This window comes from Anser cygnoides, chromosome 1, assembly GCF_040182565.1.
Source record: "Anser cygnoides isolate HZ-2024a breed goose chromosome 1, Taihu_goose_T2T_genome, whole genome shotgun sequence".
In the NCBI taxonomy this organism is placed as follows: Eukaryota; Metazoa; Chordata; class Aves; order Anseriformes; family Anatidae; genus Anser; species Anser cygnoides.
This window is the reverse complement of record NC_089873.1, coordinates 135,225,327-135,251,557: the sequence shown is the minus strand read 5'-3', so window position 1 is coordinate 135,251,557 and position 26,231 is coordinate 135,225,327. Positions and strand designations below refer to the sequence as shown.

General features: G+C 41.6%; 1 protein-coding gene across 29 annotated transcripts in view; it reads left to right on the top strand.

The window, feature by feature from the left end:
- Positions 1-20,991, top strand: part of STS (steroid sulfatase) — a 118,711-nt gene extending 97,720 nt beyond the window's left edge. For all 29 annotated transcript variants that reach the window (XM_066982561.1, XM_066982546.1, XM_066982502.1 and 26 more), the window contains one exon: positions 19,808-20,991. In XM_066982561.1, coding sequence (XP_066838662.1) covers positions 19,808-20,190 — 383 coding nt within the window. In that variant the 3' untranslated portion in view covers positions 20,191-20,991. The remainder of the gene's footprint in view (positions 1-19,807) is intronic.
- The last annotated feature ends 5,240 nt before the right edge of the window (positions 20,992-26,231 follow it).

Here is a 26,231-nt window from a genome sequence, read left to right as displayed (position 1 = left end):
ACTCTGAGCCAAGCTAGAATTACTACATTGAATAGTAGTTTAAAATAGGAGAGCAAGCCAAAGAGAAGAAACACTCTCTCTGACAGCAGCGGTTTACCTACCCTCCTACAACTATGTTTCAAGAGACTGGAGGAAAAAACGATCAGAAAGCATTTCGCCATGGGAAAAAAAGAAATCCTTCATGCGTAAAGAATGAAGGTCAGTGGCTGGAGTTTCCCAGGTCCCTTGCTGCTTTTTTCTGGTGTGAACTCACTCCAGAGCTGTTTACATCTCTCAGCTGAGCTGAGTAAGATAGTAAGACTATGCTGCTGAATCTCTCCAGTGGGCCCAAGTTCATGCACCACGTAGTTCAAAAACACAGGAGTTACCTGGGTATCGTGCATATATCCATGAATATACCAGAAGAAAAGGCAACAAGATTTTACTGGTGGGAACTTGGGAAACGGAGGAATTTATGTGTAGTTAGATGATGTTGCTAAGCAGACATTAGTTTAATCTTCAGCAAGATAGGATCTGAATGCCAAACAGTATTTTCTGCAATGTAGAGGTGTCCAGTGTACAGGACTTTTGTTTTAAGAAAACGGCTGCAGATTCTCTAATAATAATAATTTACTCAACTTTTTGCATATTTTGTTTTCAAAAGTAGTTTGAAGTATGGAATTTAATGGGAGTTTAAAAGCATATGCAGATCCTTCATTAAACAATTAGTTGAACACACATGTAGCTTCAGTCACAGATTACATTGCACTTTGCTAAATTTAAGCATGAGGTTAGTATTTGAATCCTTAAGCTAAGATATAAATACTTTGTTAAACTGAAGGCAAACAAGGTGAAAACATCCTCCAATAAATTCATGGGAATTCAAATATTTGCTTCAGTGGACCATAACTCTAAAAAAGATGTAGAAATGGAATTTAGAACAGTCAACGCAATGAGGAATGGGGCAATCCAAATGAACTCTGAGACCTGCACCAAAATCTTTATTTAAACTCCAGTAAAAGTTGGTGGAGGATGTGTATTTGAAAAAGTTACTAGATAAAACAGTAAGTGAAAGGAATGTGCCAACAAAATGTCTTTTTTTTGTCTTCTGCAATAAAGGAAATGAATGATAGTAGCACAAAAGTTATAATAGAATACACCATCCATCAAGAAAGCTCTAAAAAATACATTGTAGGGAACAATCATGCAGTGGCAGGGGAATGAATTAGATGACAAAAAGAAAATTCATTTGAAATACCTGAAATGAGCTTTTGTTCTTATTTGCTAGAGCTGGAACAGAAGAAACTGCATATATTAAAATAAGAAAAGTATTGCCATCACATAAGCAGAGTCAATTCAGATGTACTTCAGCTTGTGACTATTTCAGAGGTCACTCAACAATTCTTAAGGATGAGTGAGACATTACAAAATAAATAATAAAAACAATAATAAGAAGAAGAATAAAGTATACAGTAGTAATTTTTACGAAAAAGGAAGTTTTGTGTGTGGTGTTTTGTTTTGTTTTGGTTTGTTTTTTTTGTTTGTTTGCTTGGTGTTTTGTTATTGTTAATTTTTAAGAAAAAAAAAATCTACAAACCTCTCTCTGTATTTTCTGGCTACCTCAGTTAAATATGTAGACTTTACATATACCTGAGGGGAGGAGATGTTCAGCCCACTATCTATGAGCACTTTGGGATCTTTCACAAGCAGCAACACCTTTTAAATAGATATTTGCTCTTAGGAAGCGAAACTGAAGACAGACTATAGAATTCTGGAGAGATGGGAGTTTTGATTCTCTAACTTGGGGTGATGTCTTACTCTGAAAGTGACTCCAGTAGGAAGACTGCAACAGCAGTGCTTTTCACCAGAACCTCTATGATGTGTATGAAAGCAAATCTGCTCAGTATCTTTGATTTCTGTTTGGCTATTTTTTGCTTGACAGACAGTTAAGGAGCAAAGATGTAGCTTCTTATTCAAGTCATAAGAGTGGTAGGCAATAATTACATAAAGAACTGAAAGGAAAGAAAAATAACCATATCTTCTTAAAAACATAATTCATTGTGATGAGGGAAACAAAACGTATTTCAATAAAGTTGTTCCTTGAAGAATGAAAATTTACAGGTAATTGTAGTGTGGATGACCGTGGAGCAAGGTTGGTCAGGCAGCAGCTGGAGCTGGGCTGCTGCTTAGAGGGACAGGACAGGAACTGTAAGGGACTCCAGCACTGGAAGTGCCCCCACTGGCAGTGCGCAGCAGGTCTTGCAGCACCTGTGCAGAGTGAGCAGAGCTGAGTGCTGATAATCGGGTCTGTCACTATCCCTAGTGAAGTGATGATCCAGGTTCAGGGTCTAAGCATGGAGTCCAGTCAGGAGCAGGAATAGATGGGAGTGGAGACAGCTGTAAGAAAGGCCACAACTTTGGGCCATCCAGAGATGGGACTGGGGAGTAGCACTCTTACAATAACACTTGGGCAGGGACTGATGGCCTCAGACTGAGACAAAATGGGGATCCATTGTGTAGGGTTCATGAATGGGGGTCCAACATAGGACTGGGCAGGGTCATTAAGGCTTGTTAGTGTCCTCAGGGCTCTGGATCTTTAGCAAATTTTGAGGATGGTGCTGACAAGTAAGTGTAAACTTCTACATCTGAGCTAACCTGAGCTAATCACTCTCTTCAAAAGGGAAATGAGCAGAATCATTCTCACCCTAAAGCAGAATTGTAACAAAGGTAAGGAGCAGATGACTAACAGCAGCAACTAGATTTCATAAAGATTTCCACCTTGCAGAGATCCAAAATGAGGTGAGATGACCAGATTGTCAAATTACGTACTATATAGCAGTATAGCAATGCGCCGTAAATCCTACTAAGTACCATGACTATAAAATTAGAAGTGTCTTGCTACGTTTTTTGCAATGTGAAAAACACAAGTATTTTGCTAACTGTCAGGAATGACACTGTTTAAGTCTTTTGAAGTTGACTGGAATTTTGAGATCATGTAATTTAATTAGTGGTTTTTCTTTTAAATCAGCAGAGGTTCAAATAAAAATATGTTATAATAATATAAGTTTAAAAATATGTAATAAATAAAATAGCTAGGTTAGACTGTGTAGTAAAATACAAAGAGTGAATTAGTTTTGTATAACTGAACAGCATTTTATCCAGACATTAGTGTCATGAAAGATCTGACATGAGTGGTCAGAAAAGAAAAGCACAGAATAGATACAGATCCTGGTTTGAGTTACGCTGGCATAACGCTCTTTAAAATCCAATTAAGAAAGTGCCACTTGCTTCTCATGTTCAATTTTCCTTTTAACACAAAACTAAAATACTCATTTACATTGGCTGTTAGCTAGCAAATCTCTGAGAGGTTTCTTATTATTATTCTTTCTTAGAAGTAAATGCTGTTGCTGATTGGGGTAGCTCTTACTGTGGAGGCATAGGGGTCCTTCCCCACAATTACTTTATAAACCTCAGTAAGACACATTAAACTTCATTCCTTGTCATCAGATTTCATCTGAATAGCAACATGCAATGCCAATGTAATCTATTAGAGAAATCATACAGAAACTTGCAACAGTAAGTAACAAGTTTTCATAGATACATAGGTATATGTTTTACTGATTATAGTCTGCAGCAAAGTTTTTGCTTGAAATTCCTCAACAGTAGAAGTCCATTGCTGCAGACCACTGTTCTGCTTTGAGAGTCACCATCCATGAAAAACATTAAAGTGTCAGCATGATGTGGATTTATATCTGTTCTCCACTGGTTCAGCTACACAGTCTCATGAAGGATTTAAACAGCAACAAGTATCTGAATTAAAATAGCAAGGCTGTGGGAGAAATTCACTTTTCCTTCAGGATAACTCACAAGTCTTCAGTTCACTTAAAACACATTTTTGTTGGACAAAGAGTATCCCCTTTCTCATCTCTGAACTGTATCCTTTTACCCTGTTTTCATCCTTTTCCCATCTATTTATTTCCCTTTCTCTCTCCATTTCTGTACTCCTAGTCTCGCTTACAGTGAATCTCCTTTTGATCCTCTTAATAGATCTTTATGTGTGTCTTTCCGTTCTGCAGCTGCAGAAATTGTAATAAACTCTGACCTTCATGAGGATTTCCCTGACATTTGCCCTTTCTGTTTCTTTGTTTCACAAGTCCATCCATTTTCCTTTTTTTTTTTTTTTTTAATCACAGAATGGATGGGGTTGGGGGACCAATGGAGTGGGGATGGAAGGGACCTCTGAAGATAATCTAGTCCAACCCCCCTGCCGAGCAGGATCACCTAGAGCACATTGCGCAGGATGGCATCCAGGCAGGTTTTGAATATCTCCAGAGAAGGAGACTCCACAACCTCTCTGGACAACCTGTCCCAGTGCTCTGTCACCCTCACAGTAAATAAGTGCCCCTCATATTCAGACGGAACCTCCTGTGCTTCAGTTTGTGCCCATTGTCTCTCATCCTGTCGCTGGGCACAACTGAAAAGAGACCAGCTCCATCCTCTCAACATCCTCCCCTCAGATATTTATATACATTAATGAGGTCTCAATAACGTTCTTTTGGGTTTATTTTTTTGCTCCTGATTTTATTCTTTGATGTTATCAAGAAGACACACTTTTTTTTTGAATTGTGTCAAACATCTGAAACTTCATCTGATGAAGTTCATTATGATATTTTAATCTCCTTGATTATTGAAGTTACTTTGTTTCCCCTGCTTCCTAACTTGTTTTGTAAGCATCAACTCCTCTCCTTATTTGCCCCCTTGTGGTTTTGTTTGTTTTTTTGTTTGTTTTCCACTGCATGATCTTACATGGAGGCACCAAAATCAAGGAAAGCCTCCAAAAATCCCAAATGATCTCCCAAATCCTTAGTTTGTTTTCAGCAATTCAAATACAACAGGTGGAGGAAGCAGAGCAAACATCATGTCATTTATCTAACCTACCTGATTAACTATTTTAATTTGCTATCTTGAGCATCACATCAGAGCAGCTGCAGATGAATTTTGGTGACACAGTAGGGGTGTATTACTTGGTAAGTGTGAAATAACAGCTGAAGGGGAGAAGAGCATTTCTAGTTTAAACACAAACCGCAAAACTAATTATTATCAAGCTCAAGAAACTTGACCTAATCAACAGATACACATTTCTGGTACCAATATTTTAGGTAAGAAAGTGTTTCCTTTGACAAACATGACAAATCCTTTACATTATTTTCTTGTCTTGGCTCTGCTGTGTGAAAACAACAGCAGAATCACCATGAAGCTATATAGAAAGCCTGTTCATATACTGGGATGTGGAGGGCACTCAGGTGGATCCCCTGAAGGGGGGAGTGGCAGTCCAGACAGGTGACTGCGTGGAGCTCTGGAATCTGGAGACCTGGGTCCTGAGGGAAGAGAGGGCTGTCATGGGTGCAGGTGTGCCCTGCTTAAGGAACTCCTCGAGCAGGTGGCTGGGCTGCAGCGAGAAATCGGGGCTCCCAGGAGTCTCTGAGGGTGACAGATAGGAGGTGTCAACCTGCCCCTGCTGATGCCCAGCAGCCCCCTCCTAAGTCCCTGCAAGGGGTAGTAGCTGACTCAGCCGATCACATGCAGGACAGAGGGCTTGACCGCCCACAAGAGAAAAGGGGCTGGACCCTCGTCTCAGCTCGAAGCAGAAAGAGACGTTTGCCCCCTACACCCACGGTGCCACCAACCCCCACGGTGTCCCTGTGTAATAGATTTGAGGCTCTCAGGGAAGAAAAGGAAGAGGCTGAGGGTCTGGACAGTAGTCCGAACCTGGGAAGCAAACCTGAGAAGCATGTCAAGACTGGGGGAAATACTGAGCATAGGGATCAGGGCCGGACGGAGCACTGCATCACAACCAGTGCCACAAAAAAAAGAGCGGAGAGTTTTAGTGATCGGAGACTCCTTGCTGAGCGGCACTGAGGCTCCCATTTGTTGCCCAGATAACCTATCCAGAGAGGTGTGCTGTCTTCCTGGGACACGTGTCAGAGACATTAGGAAGGCTCTGCCACAGCTCATTAAACCGGAGGACTACTATCCTCTTGTTGTCATTCAGGTTGGATCCCAGGAAGCTGCAACTAGAAAAAGGAGGAATATTGAAAAGGACTTTGCATCCCTGGGAAAGTTGTTGAAGGGATTGGGGGTGCAGGTAGTGTTCTCCTCTGTCCTCCCGCTGGGTGACCAGGACCCAGAAAGAAGGAGAAGGACGGGACAGGTGAACGACTGGCTGAGGAGGTGGTGTCTGGACCAAGGATTTGGGTATTTCGATTTTGGGCAGTCCTTTGAGAAGCCGGGTATGTGGGCTGCTGACCGACTCCAACTCAGCAAGTGGGGCACAAGTGTGTTTGGGAGCAAGCTCTCTGGGCTGATTAACAGGGCTTTAAGCTAGGTTTTTTTTTTTTGACGGGGTAAGGGAGGGGAGCTAAAAGTGACAGAGAAGGGCTGGGGGAAGTTGTCACTGCTGTCACTGTTGAAGATAGTAGGGAAAAACCTCTGAGTTGTCCCACAGGATTGTCTGAGGGCTCCTCATAGAAGGTAATGATCCCGATACCCCGTCCAGAATCTTCTTCTTGCATCCCTCCAGGGGTAACTGTGCCTGCTGCTTCCCTAAAGTGCCTGTATACCAATGCATGGAGCATGGGAAATAAACAGGATGAGCTCGAGATCTGTGTTCAGTCGCAGGACCACGATCTCGTTGCAATCACAGAGACGTGGTGGGACAGCTCGCATGACTGGAACGCTGTCATGGAGGGCTACGTCCTTTTTAGGAAAGACAGGCTGGGGAAGCGGGGGAGGTGGGGTTGCCATTTATGTGAGGGAACAATTAGAGTGTACCCAGCTCCACCTGGGGGAGGGTGAAGGACAAGTGGAGAGCTTGTGGGTGAGAATTAAGGGGTGGGCTGGTATGGGGGACACTGTTGTGGGGGTGTACTACAGGTCACCAGATCAGGAGGAGGAGGTCGATGAGGCCTTCTACAAGCAGCTGGTAGTAGCCTCATGATCACGGGCGCTGGTCTCATGGGGGACTTCAATTGTCCAGACATCTGTTGGGTAAGCAACTCAGCCAGGCACGCGCAGTCCAAATGGTTCTTACAATGCGTTGAAGACAATTTTCTGACGCAGGTGGTGGAGGAGCTGATGAGGCGGGGGGTGCTTCTGGACCTTGTCCTTACCAACAGGGATGGGCTTGTTAGGGATGTGAAGGTTGGGGGCAGCTTGGGATGCAGCGACCATGAGATGGTGGAGTTCAAGATGGAACTTGGTGGAAGAAGTAAGGCTAAAAGCCGGCTTGCTACCCTGGAATTTCAGAGAGCCAACTTTGACCTCTTCCGGGACCTGCTTGGGAGTATCTCATGGGCTAGGTTGCTAGAAGGCAAGGGTGCTTGTGAGAGCTGGGCAACATTTAAACAGCACTTCTTCCAAGCATCAGTGCATCCCTAAGAGTAGGAAATCGGGGAAGGGGGGCAGGAAACCTGCATGGATGAGCAAGGAGCTCATCGGTAAGATCAAAAGGAAGAGGAAGGTCTATGAAATGTGGAAAAAGGGCCTGTCCTTTTGGGAGGAGTATAGAAGTGTTGTCAGGGCCTGCAGGGACGCGACAAGGAAGGCTAAAGCCCACCTAGAGATGAGGCTCGCAAAAGAGATAAAGGATAATAAGAAGGTTTTTTTTAAGTATGTAAACAGTAAAAGGAAGACTAGGGATAATGTGGGTCCCTTGCTGAATGAGGGGGGTGTCCTGGTAACGGGAGACGCCGCGAAGGCGGAGATACTGAATGCTTTCTTTGCTTCAGTCTTTGCTTCAAGGACTCCCCCCCCCGGTACTCCTGGACCCTGGTGGGAGGAGAAAGGGTCTGGGAAATGGAGGGCTCCCCCCTGGTTGACGAGAGAGTGGTTCAGGAGCGTCTGAGTGGGCTCAACGCACACAAATCCATGGGTCCCGATGGGATGCATCCACATGTGCTAAGGGAGTTGGCAGAGGTGATCGCCGAACTGCTCTCTATCATCTTTGAAAGGTCCTGGAGAAGAGGAGAGGTGCCTGAAGACTGGAGAATAGCCAATGTCACTCCAGTCTTCAAGAAGGGCAAGAAGGAGGATCTGGGAAACTACAGGCCAGTCAGTCTCACCTCTGTCCCTGGAAAGGTGTTGGAACAGTTTGTTCTGGATGCCATCTCCAAGCAATTGGAAGAGAAGAAGGTTATGAGGAGTAGTCAGCATGGATTCACCAAGGGGAAGTCGTGTTCGACCAACCTCGTTGCCTTCTACGATGGCATCCCCAGCTGGGTAGATGGGGGGAGAGCAGTGGATGTCATCTACCTTGACTTTAGCAAGGCTTTCGATACTGTCTCCCATGACATCCTGCTAGCAAAGCTGAGAAAGCATGGGATAGAGGAGTGGACAGTAAGGTGGGTTGAGAACTGGCTGACTGGCCGAGCTCAGAGGGTGGTGATCGGTGGCGCAGAGTCCGGGTGGAGACCTGTGACTAGAGGTGTTCCCCAGGGGTCGGTGCTGGGTCCGGTCTTGTTCAACATCTTCATCGACGACCTTGATGAGGGAATAGTGTCTGCCCTCAGCAAGTATGCCGATGACACAAAGCTGGGAGGAGTGGCTGACATGCCAGAAGGCTGTGCTGCCATTCAGCGAGACCTGGACTAGCTGGAGAGATGGGCAGGAAGAAACCAAATGAGGTTTAATAAGAGCAAGTGTAGAGTCCTGCACCTGGGAAGGAACAACCACACATATCAGTACAGGCTCGGGAACGACCTGCTGGCAAGGAGCTCTGAGGAGAGGGACCTGGGGGTCCTGGTGGACGACAGGTTGACCATGAGCCAGCAGTGTGCTCTCGTGGCCAAGAAGGCCAATGGGATCCTGGCGTGCATTAAAAGGAGCGTGGCCAGCAGGTCAAGGGAGGTGATCCTCCCCCTCTACTCTGCCCTGCTCAGGCCTCACCTGGAGTACTGTGTCCAGTTCTGGGCTCCCCACTACAAAAAAAAAGACAGGTATCTCCTGGGAAGAGTCCAGCGGAGGGCCACAAAGATGATACGGGGCCTGGAGCATCTTCCCTGTGAAGAAAGGCTGAGAGACCTGGGTCTGTTCAGCCTGGAGAAAAGGAGACTGAGAGGGGATCTCATCAATGTGTATAAATACCTGAGGTGTGGGAGACAGAGGGATTTGACCAACCTTTTTTCAGTGGTTTGTGGGGACAGGACAAGGGGCAATGGCCACAAGATGGAGCACAGGAAGTTCCACACCAACATGAGAAAGAACTTTTTCTTCACAGTGAGGGTGACGGAGCACTGGAACAGGCTGCCCAGGGAGGTTGTGGAGTCTCCTTCTCTGGAAATATTCAAGGCCCGTCTGGACGCCTACCTGGGCAGCCTGCTCTAAGGAACCTGCTTTGGCAGGGGGGTTGGACCTGATGATCTTTTGAGGTTCCTTCCAACCCCTTCAATTCTGTGATTCTGTGATTCCATTCCTAACTTACTCTAGAGAGAAACACAAATAAAGGGGATGTAGTGGTTTTACCCTGCTGGTCAGCTGAACACCACAACCACTCGCTCACTCCCCTTCCTCAAAGGGAAAGAGGGAGAAAATACAATGGAAAGGGATTAAGGGTTGAAATAAGGACAGGGAGATCCCTCAAAAATTACCATTACAGACAAAACAGACTCAACACTGGGAGATTAATAGAATTTGTTGCCTACTAATAACAGGCTAGAGCAGTGGGAAACTAAAAGCAAGCTAATAAACACCTTCCCTCCAACCACCCTCTTCTACCTCCTCCCCCCATGCGGCGCAGGGGAACGGGGAATGGGGGCTGCGGTCAGTCACTAACGCTTCATCTCCACCACTCCTTAACAGTCACTCCCTGCCCCTGCTCCCCGTGGGGTCCCTCCCACGGGATGCCGTCCTGCCCGAACTGAGCCTGCGGGGGCTGCCCACAGGCAGCAGCTCTTCAGGAACTGCTCCCACACGGCTCCGTACCACGGGGTCCATCCATCCTCCAGGAGCAAACTGCTCCAGCACGGGTCCCCCACGGGCGGCAGCTCCCCCCAGACCCCCTGCTCCTGCGTGGGCTCCTCTCCACGGGCTGCAGCTCCAGCCCGGGGCCTGCTCCTGCGGGGGCTCTCCATGGGCCGCAGCCTCCTCCAGGCCACATCCACCTGCTCCACCGGGGGCTCCTCCACGGGCTGCAGCGTGGAGATCTGCTCCGTGTGGGACCCATGGGCTGCAGGGGGACAGCCTGCTCCACCAGGGGCCTCTCCACGGGCCGCAGGGGAACTGCTGCTGCCTGCCTGGAGCACCTCCTGCCCTCCTGCTGCACTGACCTGGGGGGCTGCAGGGCTGGTTCTCACTCCTCGCTCTCCCAGCTGCTGTTGTGCAGCAGTTGTTTTTTTTCCTTCTTTTTTTCTGCTCTCCCAGAGGCCCACCCAGTGTTGCTCCCTGGCTCAGCTCTGGCCAGCGGTGGGTCCCTTTTGGAGCTGGCTGGATCTGGCTCTGATCTGACATGGGGCAGCTGCTGGGCTCTGCTCACAGAGACCACCCCTGCAGCCCACCTGCTACCAAGCCCTTGCAACATCAACCTAATACAGGGGAAAAATGAATTAGATTTTTTCCTTTAAAAAAAAAAAAAACTTTATTTAATATTTACATTATTTCTATTCATAATGAGAACATAAACCTAACTTTTCTGCTTGCAAAGGTGTACTTTTTGGAACAAGTCTTTTTTCTGTAGCTTGTGATTGGTTTCTGAGAATGAGGAATCCCAGGCTAGATTCCTAGCTGTGCCACTAGAAATTTCAGCATCTCAGTTTCTTTTTCATCACGTTAAAGAGACACTGTTCAATTTTAGTAATTATGCATTATTTCTGTTTTTAAATAACATAATTAAAGTAAAAGTAAATTTAAAGTTTTACTGAAGTGAAAATTAATTTATTTTCCAATGATTCTGAGTTCTGGCTAGGCCAATGCTAGTCAGAAATACTTTTGGACTTATTCATGTCTTTTTTGTTTTGTTTTGTTTTTTGCATGAAGTTTTTGAAGTTTCTATGATTTTTAAAACACTTCAGTTTCTTGCACAACAAGTGCTTAAAATGTGAAAATTTGACCTGAGAGTTAATATAAACTCTTAAGAGGCGGGGACAATAAAGGAATATTGGGGAAATACAATATCCGAAACAAACTATTTCAAATCATGTTGAAAGTATGGTTGCATAGGCTTGATATGAAAATAATTGTTTTAAAAGACTTAACTAGACCAGGAGTAAATCTAAAAATGAGCTATTCTCTTTCTCTCTCTTTCTTTTCCTTTACACTTCCCTTTCTCCTTGTTTAAATTACAAACTAAGGAGGAGGAATGGTCGCAGCTTGGAAAGCACAAGCCAAACCTTCTGTACACCAATCCAGTGAACCATTCCTCATGAAAAAAAAAAAAAATCAAAAAAAAATCTCAGAATTACAGACTTTATTTGATTACTTTATGTGACTGAACAGAGTTCACTCACCAGAATGATTTTATATTAATTGATCGACAGAGCTGAAGTAAGCTGTCCTCAAAATAATTCTGAGCTCTCTTCATTTAACTCCTATATAATATGTTATTAAAATGAATTCATTCCATTTACAGGCCCAGGAGACCCTTCTTTCATCTTGTTTTTAATAGCAAGGATATTTTAGCAAATTATACCACTTCAGAAGGGTAAAGCCTGTTTTCACTGTGCCACATGTCTGCCTTTCTTATTCTGGGAAGTAGGAGAGGATCAAGGTTGTTTACCTTTTCCATCACTTATAGTCATCTGGAGAACAGCTGAAGCTCTCTGCATCCATTTTGCACACTGCCGAGGACAAGAAAATATTCCCATTGCTTTCCTAAAACCAGGCTTCTCTTCAAACTCAAGCATTCATGCTGACTGTAGAGCTGTGAAATGAGGTTTGACTTTTGCAGAGAAGTCCACACTGGCTGACTGCTGAATTTCTCTGAAAAACCTTAATCTTGAACATTCTCATATGAAAATAGGTAATGGACAGCTTCTAGAAATTTTTGTAGGAATAAATGTATATAATAGTCCCTGCTGGTTGTCTTTAATAGAATATCATATGGTTTTGGTGTTTAGATTTAATTCAGGATTTTTGGTGACAGAGAGGGTCAACTACATTTATTGTACATGCGCTCAGTAATCATATTATTTTGCACAGACTTCTAGTAGGCTTCTGTTTTCCATTCCCTAAGTGCAGACTCATAACAAGCTTAGTCAAACAGGTTTAAATTTTTCTTTGACCCTTTTCTTTCTATTTAAAAATTAAACTCATTATCAATTTTCAGATTAATGATTTGGAATATTTCTGTGCATTCTGTGTATCAAAGGTTTTTTTGATATCCAAATTTTTAAAGATTTTTAAAAATGTCTGGAGAGAGACATCTATGAAGAAATTCTTGGAGATGGTTTTGTTTAGTTCAAACTTGTTTGAAAATATTTGCAGTAGTTGCTTAGAATTTCCTTTACATCTTTGTCTCGTGTGTTTGACTCAGTATCAGGAAAATAGCTGTCTGAATCTTGCATATCTGTTCATTTCAATCAAGATGATTGCATCCACTTTATGTCAGAGAGGAGTGATTGTCCTCAATTTATTTTCTATTAATAAAATGCATTTTTTGAAGGACAGAAAGGACAAAAGGCAAAACACCATTCTGAATAGATTTCTCTTTAATTTTTGTCATCCTTGGCAAAGTGGCTATGCTTTGTTACATTCTTAAGTGTGTTACTCTCTTTGTTTCTTAGCTATGTCTATTACTGACTCCAGTGGAAAACCAGTACATGCAAATCACCACTCTTTTTCTCAGAAACAATGAAACAGACCACTAATTTTGTTAGTGCCAACGTTATCTTCTGTCTTCAGCATGACATCAACTACTTTTTACATTAATTGAAAATTATATGGACAATTCAACAAGTGAATAGACCCTTGAACCAAATTTTTAGCAAGTGTCAAGATTATATGCATCAGATTACTATGGGTAGAATCCTTTTTTCTTTCCAGGGCAAAATGTATTCTTCAGTGTTCCTCTATTAACTAGGACTTCCAAATATGAGGCATGATATTGCATTCACACTTCCTTTTTTAGCAACATAATTTCTGTGCCCATTTGGGAGTTTCTTCAACAAGTGAAAAAACCTCTATAAATGATCTGTCATTCTTTCTGAAGATGATAACGAAGACTTCAGGAAGATAATTCTTTGTCAGCTTTTACCATTCAGCTAATAATCTTGACTCCGAACAGAATTCAGTGAACCCTGTGTAGTGGGTTTACATGGCAAGGTTTTGGTAGCAGGGGGCCATAGGGGTGGCTTCTGTGAGAAGGATCTAGAAGCTGCCCCATGTGAGGTAAGGGCCCCACTGCTGACCAGAGCCGAGCCAATAAGTGATGTTGTTTTGCGCCTCTGTGAGAGCATATTTAAGATGGGAAAAAAAAACACTGCAACACACAGCAGCTGGGAGAGTGAGAGGAGTGAGGAACAGCCTTGCAGGCGGCAAGGTCAGTGAAGAAGGAGGGGGAGAGGTGCTCCAGGCGCCGGAGCAGAAGTCCCCTGCGGCCTGTGGTGAGGACCATGGTGAAGCAGGCTGTCCCCCTGCAGCCCATGGAGTACCACGGTGGAGCAGACCTCCACGCTGCAGCCTGTGGAGGAGACCACGGTGGAGCAGGTGGACCTGCACCGACGGAGGCTGCGGCCTGTGGAAGACCCCTGCTGGAGCAGATTCCGGGCCAGACCTGTAGCCCGTGGAGAGGAGCCCACGCAGGAACAGGTGACCTGGCAGGAGCTGCTGCCCGTGGGGGATCCAGGTTGGAGCAGTTTGCTCCTGAGGGATGGACCCCGTGGTACGGAGCCATATCTGGAGCAGTTCTTGAAGAGCTGTTGCCTGTGGGCAGCCCACGCCGGATCAGTTCACCAAGGACTGTACCCTGTGGGAGGGACCCCATGGCACAGGGGACGAGAGTGACCAAGAAGGAGCGGCGGAGAAGAAGCGCTTTAGACTGACCATAACCCCCATTCCCTTGTTCCCCTGTGCCACTTGGAGGGAAGAGGTGGAAGAGGGTGTGTGTGTGTGGGGGGGAAGGTGCTTTTGGTTTCTTTCCTTTGTTTCTCGCTTCCCTAGCTTGTTAGTAATAAGCAATAAATCTTACTGTCTCCCTATGCTGAGTCTGTTTTGCCCATCACAATAATTACTGTGTGATCTCCTCGTCCTTATCTCAACCCTTGAGCCCTTTTCATCATATTTTCTCCCCATTCCTCTTTCAGGAGGGGGAGGGAGAGAGCAGTTGTGGTGGAGCTCAGCCGCACACCCGAGTAAAACCACCACACCCTGGTTCCACTGAATAGGACAGCACTTGCTCACCAGCTCATTCAAGAATTCACTCGTGACTTGGCTTCATTTCATCAGCCTGAGCATGGGTTTACTGTGTCTTCTATTATTGCTCCAGGAATGTTCAGTATGATTATTAGATGTCCACCACTGTGCAATCCTTTCAGATTTAGTGAATACTTAGCATTGCAGTTTCTATCCTTAAGATTTTAAAATCACCACTGTTAACGTGTAGGGTTTTTTTCATGTTTTTACCACAAATACTTTATGTTCTGCACAGTTCTTTATGCAAGCCTCTTCTATCAACAACCAATTCTTATAAATTAACATTATGTCTTTGATTATCACTCAGTTATTTTCCACCTACACTTGGACATAATGTGCTGTCTTTTAACTGATGTAACAATGTAACATTGTAAGATACCCAGATACAAGTATCTAAAAATGAAAAAAATCACTGAAAGAGTAAAGTTACAAAATTTTGAACTCAAATAGCAGATTTTTATTAGCTGTTTGAGGAATGCACATATTCATAAAAATAATACATATGTTTTCTTTATAGTAACCAAATAGTAGTCTCCATATGACATATATAGTTCTACAAGAACTTAGCAACCAAAATCTTGTTAAAATTGTTAAATATTTGAAGAGCTGAATAAATACACATATGTGATATCTACCTTATATAAGATTAGTAGAGAATCTTGCACTTCTAAATTACTCTAAAGATATAAAAAGCAGGAAGAAAGGAATCAATCTAGCAGTAACAACAGTTATCTGAAGAATATCGTTTTCAAGTGAGTTGCGACTTTCATCTGTTACTCTGTAGAAATGTTGAAGAGCCGCCTTAAGATAGAACGTGAGAGCTCACCATGGCTACAGAGCACACAAAATGCAGGAAAAGTCTGTGGGCAATTTACATTTGTATGTAGCACTATGCCCAAAGGGTTATGCTCAAGTGCCTCTCAAGTCAAGGAGAGACCAGCTCCCTAGTTTACAGTGAAGAACAGACTTGTTTAACTTGTCCTTCTCTTGAAAGATGAAACAAAATAATATGAACAACGGCAATGACAATATTGGCAAACCTAGGTCTATCTGTTGCAGATTAAATACAGTAAAAATAATGTTCAGGGAATAACACAGCAATAGCTTCTATTCACTTCAAGAAGTCATCAGAAAATAGGATATAGCCATCAGTTATTAAGCACAGTGCTACTACTATAACAGAAATGACATCCATATCCAGTGTGTCACGTCATCTTAGAAATATATCTTACCGAGAGCTTTTATTTAATCTTATGGCTGCTACCTGTCTGTTGGAACTGTGGTTGTCTGTATGAGTCTGAGAGGATAAATATATCCTACAGATAAGTAGATAAAACAGAAGAGCAGTCTGTTTAGGAGATCAAACTCTTAGCAATTGTGTTCATACCAGGTTTACTTGAACTAATTGCAACCTATTTTAATTTGAGACTGTTTATATGTACACTTTCTGTGGCTTTTGTTTTTCTACATGTGCAAAGTGGTATTTGGAGGGCTGAATAGGTGAAATTGTTGGGCAATTCACTGAGCTGGAGAACTGCAGGAAAATATAGATGCTGAATAAAATAGCTGTGAAACACTGGGACAGGGTCTCAGTGGGTTCTGCAGACTTTGGGATTGCCTGTTGTGTTTTGGAAGTGATCTGATATACTGACTGCGGGGGATCCCTGACAATTTTACTACTAGGTTCACTGAAGAAGAGATATCTTTATATGAAAAGAGAGTTTCCTATCCAGATGGTTTGCAGAACAAAGGCATTGTTAATTACTGAGAGATTAATTTGATCCTTGTAGTTAGCCCTCTGACAAAATGAGATTCTATATCAGCTGAGAGATACTGGGAGAGAACTCTCCCTTTTTAATATCCAGCCTTATACAGCTCATCAGCTTTACCGATTAGAAGTCTGACAGCTCTTTATGTATCGTAGTATATTACACTGGATGCTTCACAGCCACAGCCACTGACAGATATGCTTTAGTTTTTATAATGCTTAGGAAATGGGCGGTTAAAATCTGCGCTGGTGTTCCTCCAGCACCAGATGAAGTTCCAGACCCTCTGAAGCATCGCTGCAGTGCAACAGATGATCATTGCACAATAACAGCCTTGCTCTCCCAGAGCTCAGTGGTTTGCATAGTATAAGCATGATTTACATAGCAGCACAGCTGATAACCATCAGCTCCTGGAAAAACTAGCAATGCAGTTCAGACATGATATGATGTCACACTCATGGCTGTCTCAAACCCCACACATGTTTTCTGCGACATGACAAATGCTCTGGATATAAGCAAACCTGAAGAAATCTTTATTCTGCAGGGGAATCATAGAATCGCTCAGGTTGGAAGGATCAACCTGATCATCCAGTTCCAACCGCCCTGCCATGGGCAGGGGTGCCACCCACTAGATCAGGTTGCCCAGGGCCTCATCTAACCTGGTCTTGGAACAAAAATCATGGTACAGCTTCCTCATTTTTTCTTTTCCCCATATCTTTATACTTACCTATATGAGCTGCTTGTAATTCAGAATCCCCATGCAGAATTTATATTGCTGTGTGTAAGCCCTTGAAATGGCCCTGTGCTACAATGTCCAATACCAAAAAAAAATTGGCTGAAAACTTCTTTTCAATGTCATTCAGCAGAAGTGTACAATCAAAGATGGATGTATGATAAGACAGCCTGACCACAGAGTTCTCATGTGTATGGCCTTACTGGAATTTCTTTTAGTTGACATTTTAATAGCTATATATTTTTTTCTGCTCTTCTAACAAGGTGTTATAGTGCTCTGAACTGAATTTTCAGATGGGGTAAATATTGTATGGTCTACAGAGGCACACAGAGAACTGATTAATAATGCCCTTTGGCTTTTTCTGTTCTTCATTGTCCAACTTGAGAATTAAACAATTTAAAGAGCCTGAAGAAATGCTTAGTATAGAATCATATACCTTCCCAGAATGTAAATTTTAAATCTCAATAATTGAGAGGCGTATTTCTGCTCTGGGCAGTGTTCTGTGCCTAAGTTCAAAGAAATTTGAGGGGGAGCTTTAGATTTTGTTTGTTCATTTTAATTCTGAGAAAACAGCAAAGAATTCAAATATCAAACCAACATTTTAAAATGTTATTGGAGAAGGAGATGAAGGAATGCTCCCATCCTGTCCTTACCCGTCCTGTCCCTCCTCCACAGTATGACTGAGCCATTGCTGCTGTTGCAGCCAGAGCCCTCGGTGCCTTTTAAAGCTTGTCATGTCCTATTGTCTGTGCCAGCAGGGTGCTCTCTGCCTTTAGAGCTGCTTTCTCTGTACTGACTCCTGAGCAGCATTCACAGGTTTCTCCCAGTCTGTGTATAATGACAGTCACTGTTGACCCTGATTTAAGTGCAGACTAAGTGAACTGGAAGTCTCCAGATTCAGTCATTGAATTGGTTCCTAAAGGTAAAGTTCCTTACAGTGTGAAAAATGCTGTGGTATAGAAGAAGCTGTAAAGAATCATAGAATCACAGAACAGCTTGGGTTGGAAGGGACCTTAAAGATCATCCAGTTCCAACTCCCCTGCTGTAGGCAGGGACGCCACCCACTAGATCAGGTTTCCCAGAGCCTCGTCCAACCTGGTCTTGAACACTTCCAGGGATGGGGCATCCACAGCTTCTCTGGGCAGCCTGTGCCAGTGCCTCACCACCCTATGAGTAAAAAATTTCCTCCTAACGTCTAATCTAAATCTCCTCTCTTTTAGTTTAAAACCATTCCCCCTTGTCCTGTCACTATCTGCCCAAGCAAAAAGTTGTTCTCCTTTTTTATAAGCCCCCTTTAAGTACTCAAAGGTTGCTATAAAGTCTCCCCAAAGCCTTCTCTTCTCCAGGCTGAACATCCCCAGCTCGCTCAGCCTTTCGTCATAGGAATGGTGCTCCAGCCCTCTGATTATCTTCACAGCCCACTGTCTTTTAAAGTCATGCCATAGACAGGAACTGCAACCTGTGACTCTTTAATCCACTGAGATGTTTCTTTCTTTAAACCTGTTGTTATCTTTGAACATTGACTATGATTTAGTTACAGCAAGTCATGTAACAGTTCATCTGTCCCCTTGCAACATTTTCTAGTGCCTTCCATTCTGGTGAATTGGTGAATTGATTAATGAGTATTGATTACTGCAGTGCATATAAATTCTTGACAGGTTGTTACTAGAGTAACAAGCTTTCTGTGGACTTAACAATATTCAACAGAATACCAAAAAGAGTTTTTCCCCAGTTTAAAAAGGTGATACAAAAATGGTTTCAGCAATAGGGCACTTAGCAAAGTAAATTACTGTTATCTATTTGTGATATCTGTATACACTCAAATGGACAGGTAGTCAGACATTATAGCCCTCAGCTGTTTACTATCCTGTCTTTGTTAATAATAAAGTACAGATTTTGTTCCTGATTAATTACTCCCTGGTCTTCTTCTGGAGAACTGTATGCTTCCTTGACTAGGAAGGACTGTGTGCTTCCCTGGAAATGCCTGTCTGCTCCTGTCTCCCCTGCCCGTCTGTTCTGCCATGCTCGAGGAAAATAATAGCCATTTCTTGCTTAATTCTTTCTTAAGTATTTGCAGGTTCTCCAGGGTGCCTTCTGTTCAAGAGTGCTTCTTGAAGGAATGGACTGATATCTGCTTGTTCTTGATCCAGGAATTTATTAGTATTTCAAATAGTGAAAATAGTGAATAAAGTTACACTATTGCAGACAGTTCAATGTCTATACACAGCAAATTAAGCTAAGTGAAAATGACCTATCTGGAAGATGTTTGGTTCCCATTTTACAAAGCCAAGGTTCACCTAAGAATTGAGCTACTGTAATAGCTTTTTTTTTTTTGGAAAAAAAAAATCATCTAGAGGCCTAAGACATGAGTTTAGGATCCATTATACCAGTTCATGTCATCACATTTAATAAAATGAGAATCTCTGTCTTAACGTGTTTGGGGAGTATGCGTATGGCAGAGGGTACTGGGATAATGCAACAGGGAGATGAAGGGAGAAAAAGATAAAAATGAAATTATTTTTATTAGTAAAATGAGAAGCATTCATAGCTCAATCATGTCTGGATGTAGTCAAGTGAAAAAGGTAAATTTTAATATGTCTAAAAGAAGACAGTGCAATGTCTTAGTAAATATTTATGCAGATCTTAGTACTGTTTACTTAAAAAAATGTTCTTTTAAGACTTCTTTTATTTAGTTCATTAGAATTCTTCCGAGGGAATGAAATTATTATAATTTCATAAATATATGTAGCATGAAAATCACCATGTTTTGCTTAATTTTGTTTTGCTCCTTCAGTATGTTGTGGTTTGCGTACAGATAGAGGTTGTACCAAAAGACTGATGTCCTGTGGTATAAATTAGAGTTTTGTAAGATAAGGGGACTTTCAGTTGGTCATATTATCATTGACTGTTTTGTATTTGTAAACTGCAGGTGAATCTGTCTGGAAAGTCTTCTTCTTCACTCCAAACTTCAGTCCTGAAGACTCTAATGGTTGCTACGATTCTCATGTTTGCTTTTGCCATGGAGGATTCATCACACGCCATGATCCCCCACTGCTCTTCGATCTCTCCAGAGACCCTGAAGAGAAAGTGCCACTGACTCCAAAAACAGAGAGCCGGTTCTATGAAATACTCAAGGTCATACAGCTAGCAGTAGCTAGCCACACCAGATCACTGCAAGCTGTCCCTGACCAGCTCTCTTGGGACAACCTTCTCTGGAAGCCATGGCTTCAGCCATGTTGCTCATCTCTCTTTCAGTCTTGCTACTGTGACTATGAGTCAGAAGACAGCCTGCTGGAGGTGCATTCTGGATAAACAAGCTACAGTTCCCTTTCAGAAACTGGAACAAGGAGAATGTCTAGGTAGTTCACTTGAACAACTGCACAGAGCCTTTAGAAGTCTTTGTTATGCAGGATGAACTGTCTTTAATACAGTGTTGCAGTAGAATTTCAGTCAAGAAAATATGCCAAGAGAAGGAGAGCAAGACATCTTTTCTGACTTAATAATACAAGAAATGGTATGGAGCATATGCTGCTGCCCTTATCTACAAATGGATGTATTTTCTAGATTAGATTATTTTCTAGATCTTCAGCTTCAGCTTTGTTTTTACACACTGAGGAATTCACCTGTTGTTTCTGTCAATTATAACCACTAAGTGCACACTTTTCTGTCCTTTTCAGTAAATACTATTCACTGCTATTAGGATATTTCACCAAAAAATACAAATAGAGAGATAATGCTGGAGAAGTCCATCTGTGACTATAATTTGATAACTGACAGATAGGTAAAGAACAGATTTGTAGCAGCATCTCTATCAAAAAGCATCAGTGATATGAAATAATAAACAGTGCCAAAAATCTAACACTGCATGCGCCATAAAAATATAGAGAGCTATATAGTAGAAGACCTTGGTCCGCATTAAAATGGTGCTCTCTAACTAGCACCCTATTGCATGGCATCAACCTTTGTTTAGAAGAGAAACCACTTCAGGTGCACCAGGTGTGTCCTTGAGTGTGTACTATAACTCTTCAGAAATACATGCAGGCCAAATTCATACCCAAGAAAGAAAGGAAGAAAGAAAGAAAGAAAGAAGGAAAGAAGGAAAAAAGGAAAGAAGGAAAGAAAAGAAAAAAGAGAAAGAAAAAAGAAAAAAAAAAAAGAAAAGAAAAAGGAAATCACCAATTATTTAATCCCTGATCTAGACAAACCTTTATATTCATAACCCAGTTGCTAAAATGAAAGATTTGGTCCATACCTAATATCTGAGTTTCAAATTCATACTATAGTATAAAGGCACTATTTACATACCATACCTGTTCTTCCACTGATCAGTGCAGTGTGCATCACAGATAAATAACATTTGGTCTTGCTTTAAATATTTTTGCTGTTGTTTAAGCTCTCTGGATAGGATCTACCATTTTCTGAGAATAAACTTGGGCTTGAACATTTAATTTTCTCAAAGCCAGATATAACAGTCTCTTGAGTTCTTAGCAAGGCCTTGGGAAATCTACAATACTTCAGGGCTAATTTCTGTATCCATTTTTATCTGCATCTTATTCGGTCACATTTTCTATCCACTCTATAGCCAGGCAAACAGTTTTATTTGGCAGATTGTACCAGAGGAGAACATACCAGCAAAATACTAAAACAATTTGATGCCTGATAATAGAAGGTGACTTGTTCCTTATTAGAGAACACTGGTTAATTCCAACATTTTAATGTATTACAATCTGTTTGGTGGTATTACCAAAGCATTAATGCAAAAGGGATCTCAGTTGATAATAATGCAGCAGCTTCAGTCAGCTGACATTAAGGTTGTGACCCAGTTGTTGGGAGCTGTTGAAGCCTGTCCTATAAAAATAAATTGTGGTATAAGGTATATTTCTCCCTCTGTAAAATCTATCCTTTTTTTGATTTTTCTGTTGCAGTTTCCTATCTTGGGAAATGTACACTTCCTTGAAGTCCTATTTTTGATGTTTCACCTTGTGTTTATGATTGTATATGCTCTGTGAGCTCTCTGTAGGTAGCTAAATCCTATGTGTGCTGATGAAGTTAGTCAGTTCAGGTATTTCGCCAATAGCCTCTCAGGACTGTTTATATTGTATCTGGAAAGCTGTCAGATGGCCATTCATGCAACATAATTGCCTCCCTGCTTTATTTAATCGCTGATTATACAACATAAATTTAGGAAGAAAGATCCCTGCAGTTTAAACGCAAATACTTCTCTGCAGCATTCACAGCAGGATCCACACATCCCAAACTCCTTGTCCCTACCATGTGGCCCAAGAGCCTCTTGGTGCTGACCCCTCTGTGCCTGCCCTGCAGCTGGTGGGCAGCCCAACCTTCAGCCAGGGTGCACAGAGAGCAGTGGAGTGGAGGATGCTCTCTCTGGGTGCCACAGCTCTCCTGTGGCTTATGCAGCCTTTGCAAGCAAATACTCCTGCTGAATTATATGGACAGAAATGTTATGTATTAGCTATGCAGCAGTAACTCTTACAAGCTGTTGTTGGATCTGTTTTGTTCCCACTGTTTTTAGGCTGTGACCTTAACAAGGACCTCAATTTATATTGTTAAGGACATCCACACCTACTTCTTTTCATCAGGAAGATGCTATGTTAGTATTATACCTTTACTTTCTGCAGGTGTGAGAATTGGTTGTTCTCTTAACACAGCAGCTGATCTGTGCTGCCTGACTGAGGTACAAAAAGTGATCATTTTTCTTCTGCTCTGTTTGCTTCTTGACTGAATAGAGTCTTTCTTTTATACCCTCATTGGGTTTTGGTGATATCTCTCCAGTACTCTTTCTTAAAACCTCCACACCCCCTCAAACATTTTTCTATTTCTTTGCCTTTAAGTCCTCCAACTTGTATGTCATGTTGATCACAATGGCTGTTTTGCCCTAATCAATCTGAAAGTAAAAAGTGGTCTTTCTGAAAAGGTGTGTTTTTTAGAACTCCTTGATTCTGCTAACCTTCTACTTATTTAATACGTAACAAGAATTAACTGTGAATTATAAAATCTAAGAAATTAAAGCACATTCAAAGAACTCTGAATAATAAAAGTTATTTCTTGTTTGTGCCACAAGCTTCATATTTACCAAAATCTAATTTAATACAGCATTTAATATTTTGACATAAGCAATAAAATCTGAACTCCATTTTTACAATTGTTACTTCAAGAAAGATTCTATTAAGAATAGGACAGTATTTCTCATTTTCTATGGCAATGCTATTTCATTTAATGCCTAAAATAAACCTTTCCTGTATTGCAAATGTATTATATTTTCAAGTACTGTACCTTCTGTTCTGGAGATAGCATGTCAGATCATAGTAATTAAAATAGTCTTGTTTATCTGCAAAATAAAATGAGAAACACAGCATACCATTTTTATAATGACATTGCCTGTTCTAACAAGGAGGTTTTGTTTTTCACAACATTACTGATGGGATACTCATGAATCACAATTTATTAACAAGGAAGGTTCAAGGAGAATGTGCTTCTGTTGTACTTTGAAACTGGTTTTCAATCTACCATTTAACTAGGACTGATATTTTAACATGGTGCCTGATGGTAAAGTACATCAGTTTAAAGTGGGAGTTCAGCTTCAGAGGAAAGTGTATTCCTCTAGAGAATTATTTAACAGTATCACATCCTAGTTTATCACAGAGTCCCTCTATGGCACAGAGCAAGTCATTTAACTCTGTTTCTCAAGTCCTTATCTGTGCCTAAAGAAGGATAACAGTATTTCTCTAACAGTTGGGAATACTGAAAGAACAAAAAGTGCTAAAAGTGTTGAGCTGGTAAAGGTGCACTTTCTAGTCAGTAAGTCACCCTCTCTACAAAATGTGCAGTTTAAGAGATAGAAAACTAGTCTGTATAAAGATAATACTTAACTTCAGGTTTGCAAGTAGTCTTTGTGCTCACTGTTTAACACATGTGGGGTCAGGGCCTGGAGCAGAGAGAGGAGATGGCTAAAAAAGATGCGCATTGTGGATTCAGGGAAAGATATTAATCTCATCTTTCTAATTATGCTTATTCTCAGTCTTTCCTCTTTTAGCAGACATAGGAGACCATATGGAATTATTTTAATATTTCTCCCTTGTTGACGGGATGTCACAGGTTCTTGGCTCTTAAAAATGGAGATGTCCTGACTTGCCTCAAATTATTGTGTCAAGAAAAAAAAAAAAAAAAAAGGAAATAGCTTTTGGAGAGAGGTGTCAGCTTGTCAGCTCACTGAAATCCAACTGAAAGTCTGTGGAGATCTGAGTGAATATGGTCCATATCCTTCACAGCTCAGTGAGAATCATCACTTGCCAGCAAGAGCTTATCTCACATTGTAGTAATGTGAGATCTGGGTGTTCAGATGTGTGGACAATGTAGAAAATTTCACTTGAGATGTCATCTAATATAGGCAAAAAATGGAGAAAGAAAGAAAAAGAGGGCAAGCATAGCTGCAAGAATGCAATGTTCTAATGTCATTTATGCTAACATATCTTACCCAACTATTTTATAAAATGAGAGAGTATGATTGCTAAGGCATCTAATACATTGCTTACACTTTGTTCAGCTATTTCCATTAGGTGACATATATTAAAACTTTTTTTTTTTTTTTAAACTTACATTAGGACATGATAATTCTGTATGTAAAACAGACACTTGCATCTTCATCATTTCTCTGTCCTCTGGCATTACCTGGACACCATTTGAAATACGTTATCAGGATCTCACTTTCAAGAAGAGTCCTTCGTGGATGAGTGCACTGCAAACAGAGAGGCCAGCTGTGTGGCAGGAGGAAAGGTTGGCATAGCAAAACTCTTCCCTGGGAACCACCAGGGAGCAAATGGCATACATAGGGTTATCTCCAGTCTGAAGACAGAGTCCTACTAACTGCCAGTGGGTTTGGGTCTATCAGGGACTGCAGGTGACCAAGAGGAACACAGACACCTCTGCGGCTGGCTGGACTCTGCCTGTACTCTGCAGTGGTGTCCTACAGTGCCAGCCTGTCAAGTGAAAACTTGCTTGGGGCTCACAGGGATGCATGACCCCATGCCCCTGAGTAAAAACACACAGCAAACTATTCTTGAATCATCATTCAGGAGGCGACATCTTAATCTGAAGCTCTGGTTCTGAGGGAGCAATAGGCATGTGTTTTGGTCCTTGGAAGACCAGAAGACCTGTGCCAAACTCCCATGACTCAAAAGCCTTACAGGCTGCTAAAACTGCAGGTGACTTGAGGAGTGCTGAAAACATTGTGACAGGTCATAAGGCTTTTCCAAAACATTCTGGTGTTCTCAGTAGCTTTTATTCACATTAAAAGCAACAAGAATTTCATCCACACAGCAGACAAAGATTGCTACAAATTGTTATTAAGAACATCCACATAGCTTTAATCTCCTAGATCAGCACTCAGAGCACTGAGCTTGCACCAACAAAAGCTTCAGTGACTGAAGCTTTTTTATGCACATGGAAAGAACTGAATTCTAGCCTCTCATTGAAGCTTGCACTACACTAGCTGGCTTGATTATCCGATGGTTACATCTCTAAATGTACCTTATCAAACAGTACAGACCTTGAATGATCTGGATTATAGGCCTTGCAAAGCTTGTACAGCATCCTCTGAATACCTAATAAATAAATAAATAAATAAATAAATAAATAAATATTAATCATGCTAGATTCCCTGGGTAGATGGTTAGTCTTATCTATAAAAGAATAGTGCCACAGGTATTTCCCTTGAAAAGGAAAACTGTATTTGAAGAGAACAGGTTCATCATATATGACCGACTCAGTTATGAAAAACAAACAAACAAACAAAAAACAAACACCCTTCTACAATATTTATTCTACATTTTTAAATAACAAAGCATTTCAATATGGATGAGATTTTATTGTATCTGATTTATGTGGAAAAAATAGGAAGTAGTTGAAATTATAAGGCAGAGCTCTTCATTTTCACACTTATTTAAAGAGAATCTCATATGAATTTGCATTGGGTAGCAGTATTTATTCTAAAAGATTAGAGACAAAGCATCTCAAAAATCTTATGGACTCAGGCTGGACTACAAGAGTATAACTTTGGTTTGATATGATAGCCATTGCTCTCAAATGAAACCAAGCTGTTAAGGGAAACAGAACAAAACAAAAAAAAAAACCAAAAGCCTTTAAAAATGGATTACCTGTGCAGATAATGCAGATAGTGATAAAAAGATTACTAGGAGTTTGTACCATGTGTGAGAAATTTTTATTTATTTTTTTTAGTTGTATCTTTTGTGTAATGCCATCTCCTGTCAAAAATACAAAATAATTAGGCTTAGAAAAATGTTCTGATTAGTTTTCAATTGTCAATCTTAAAACAA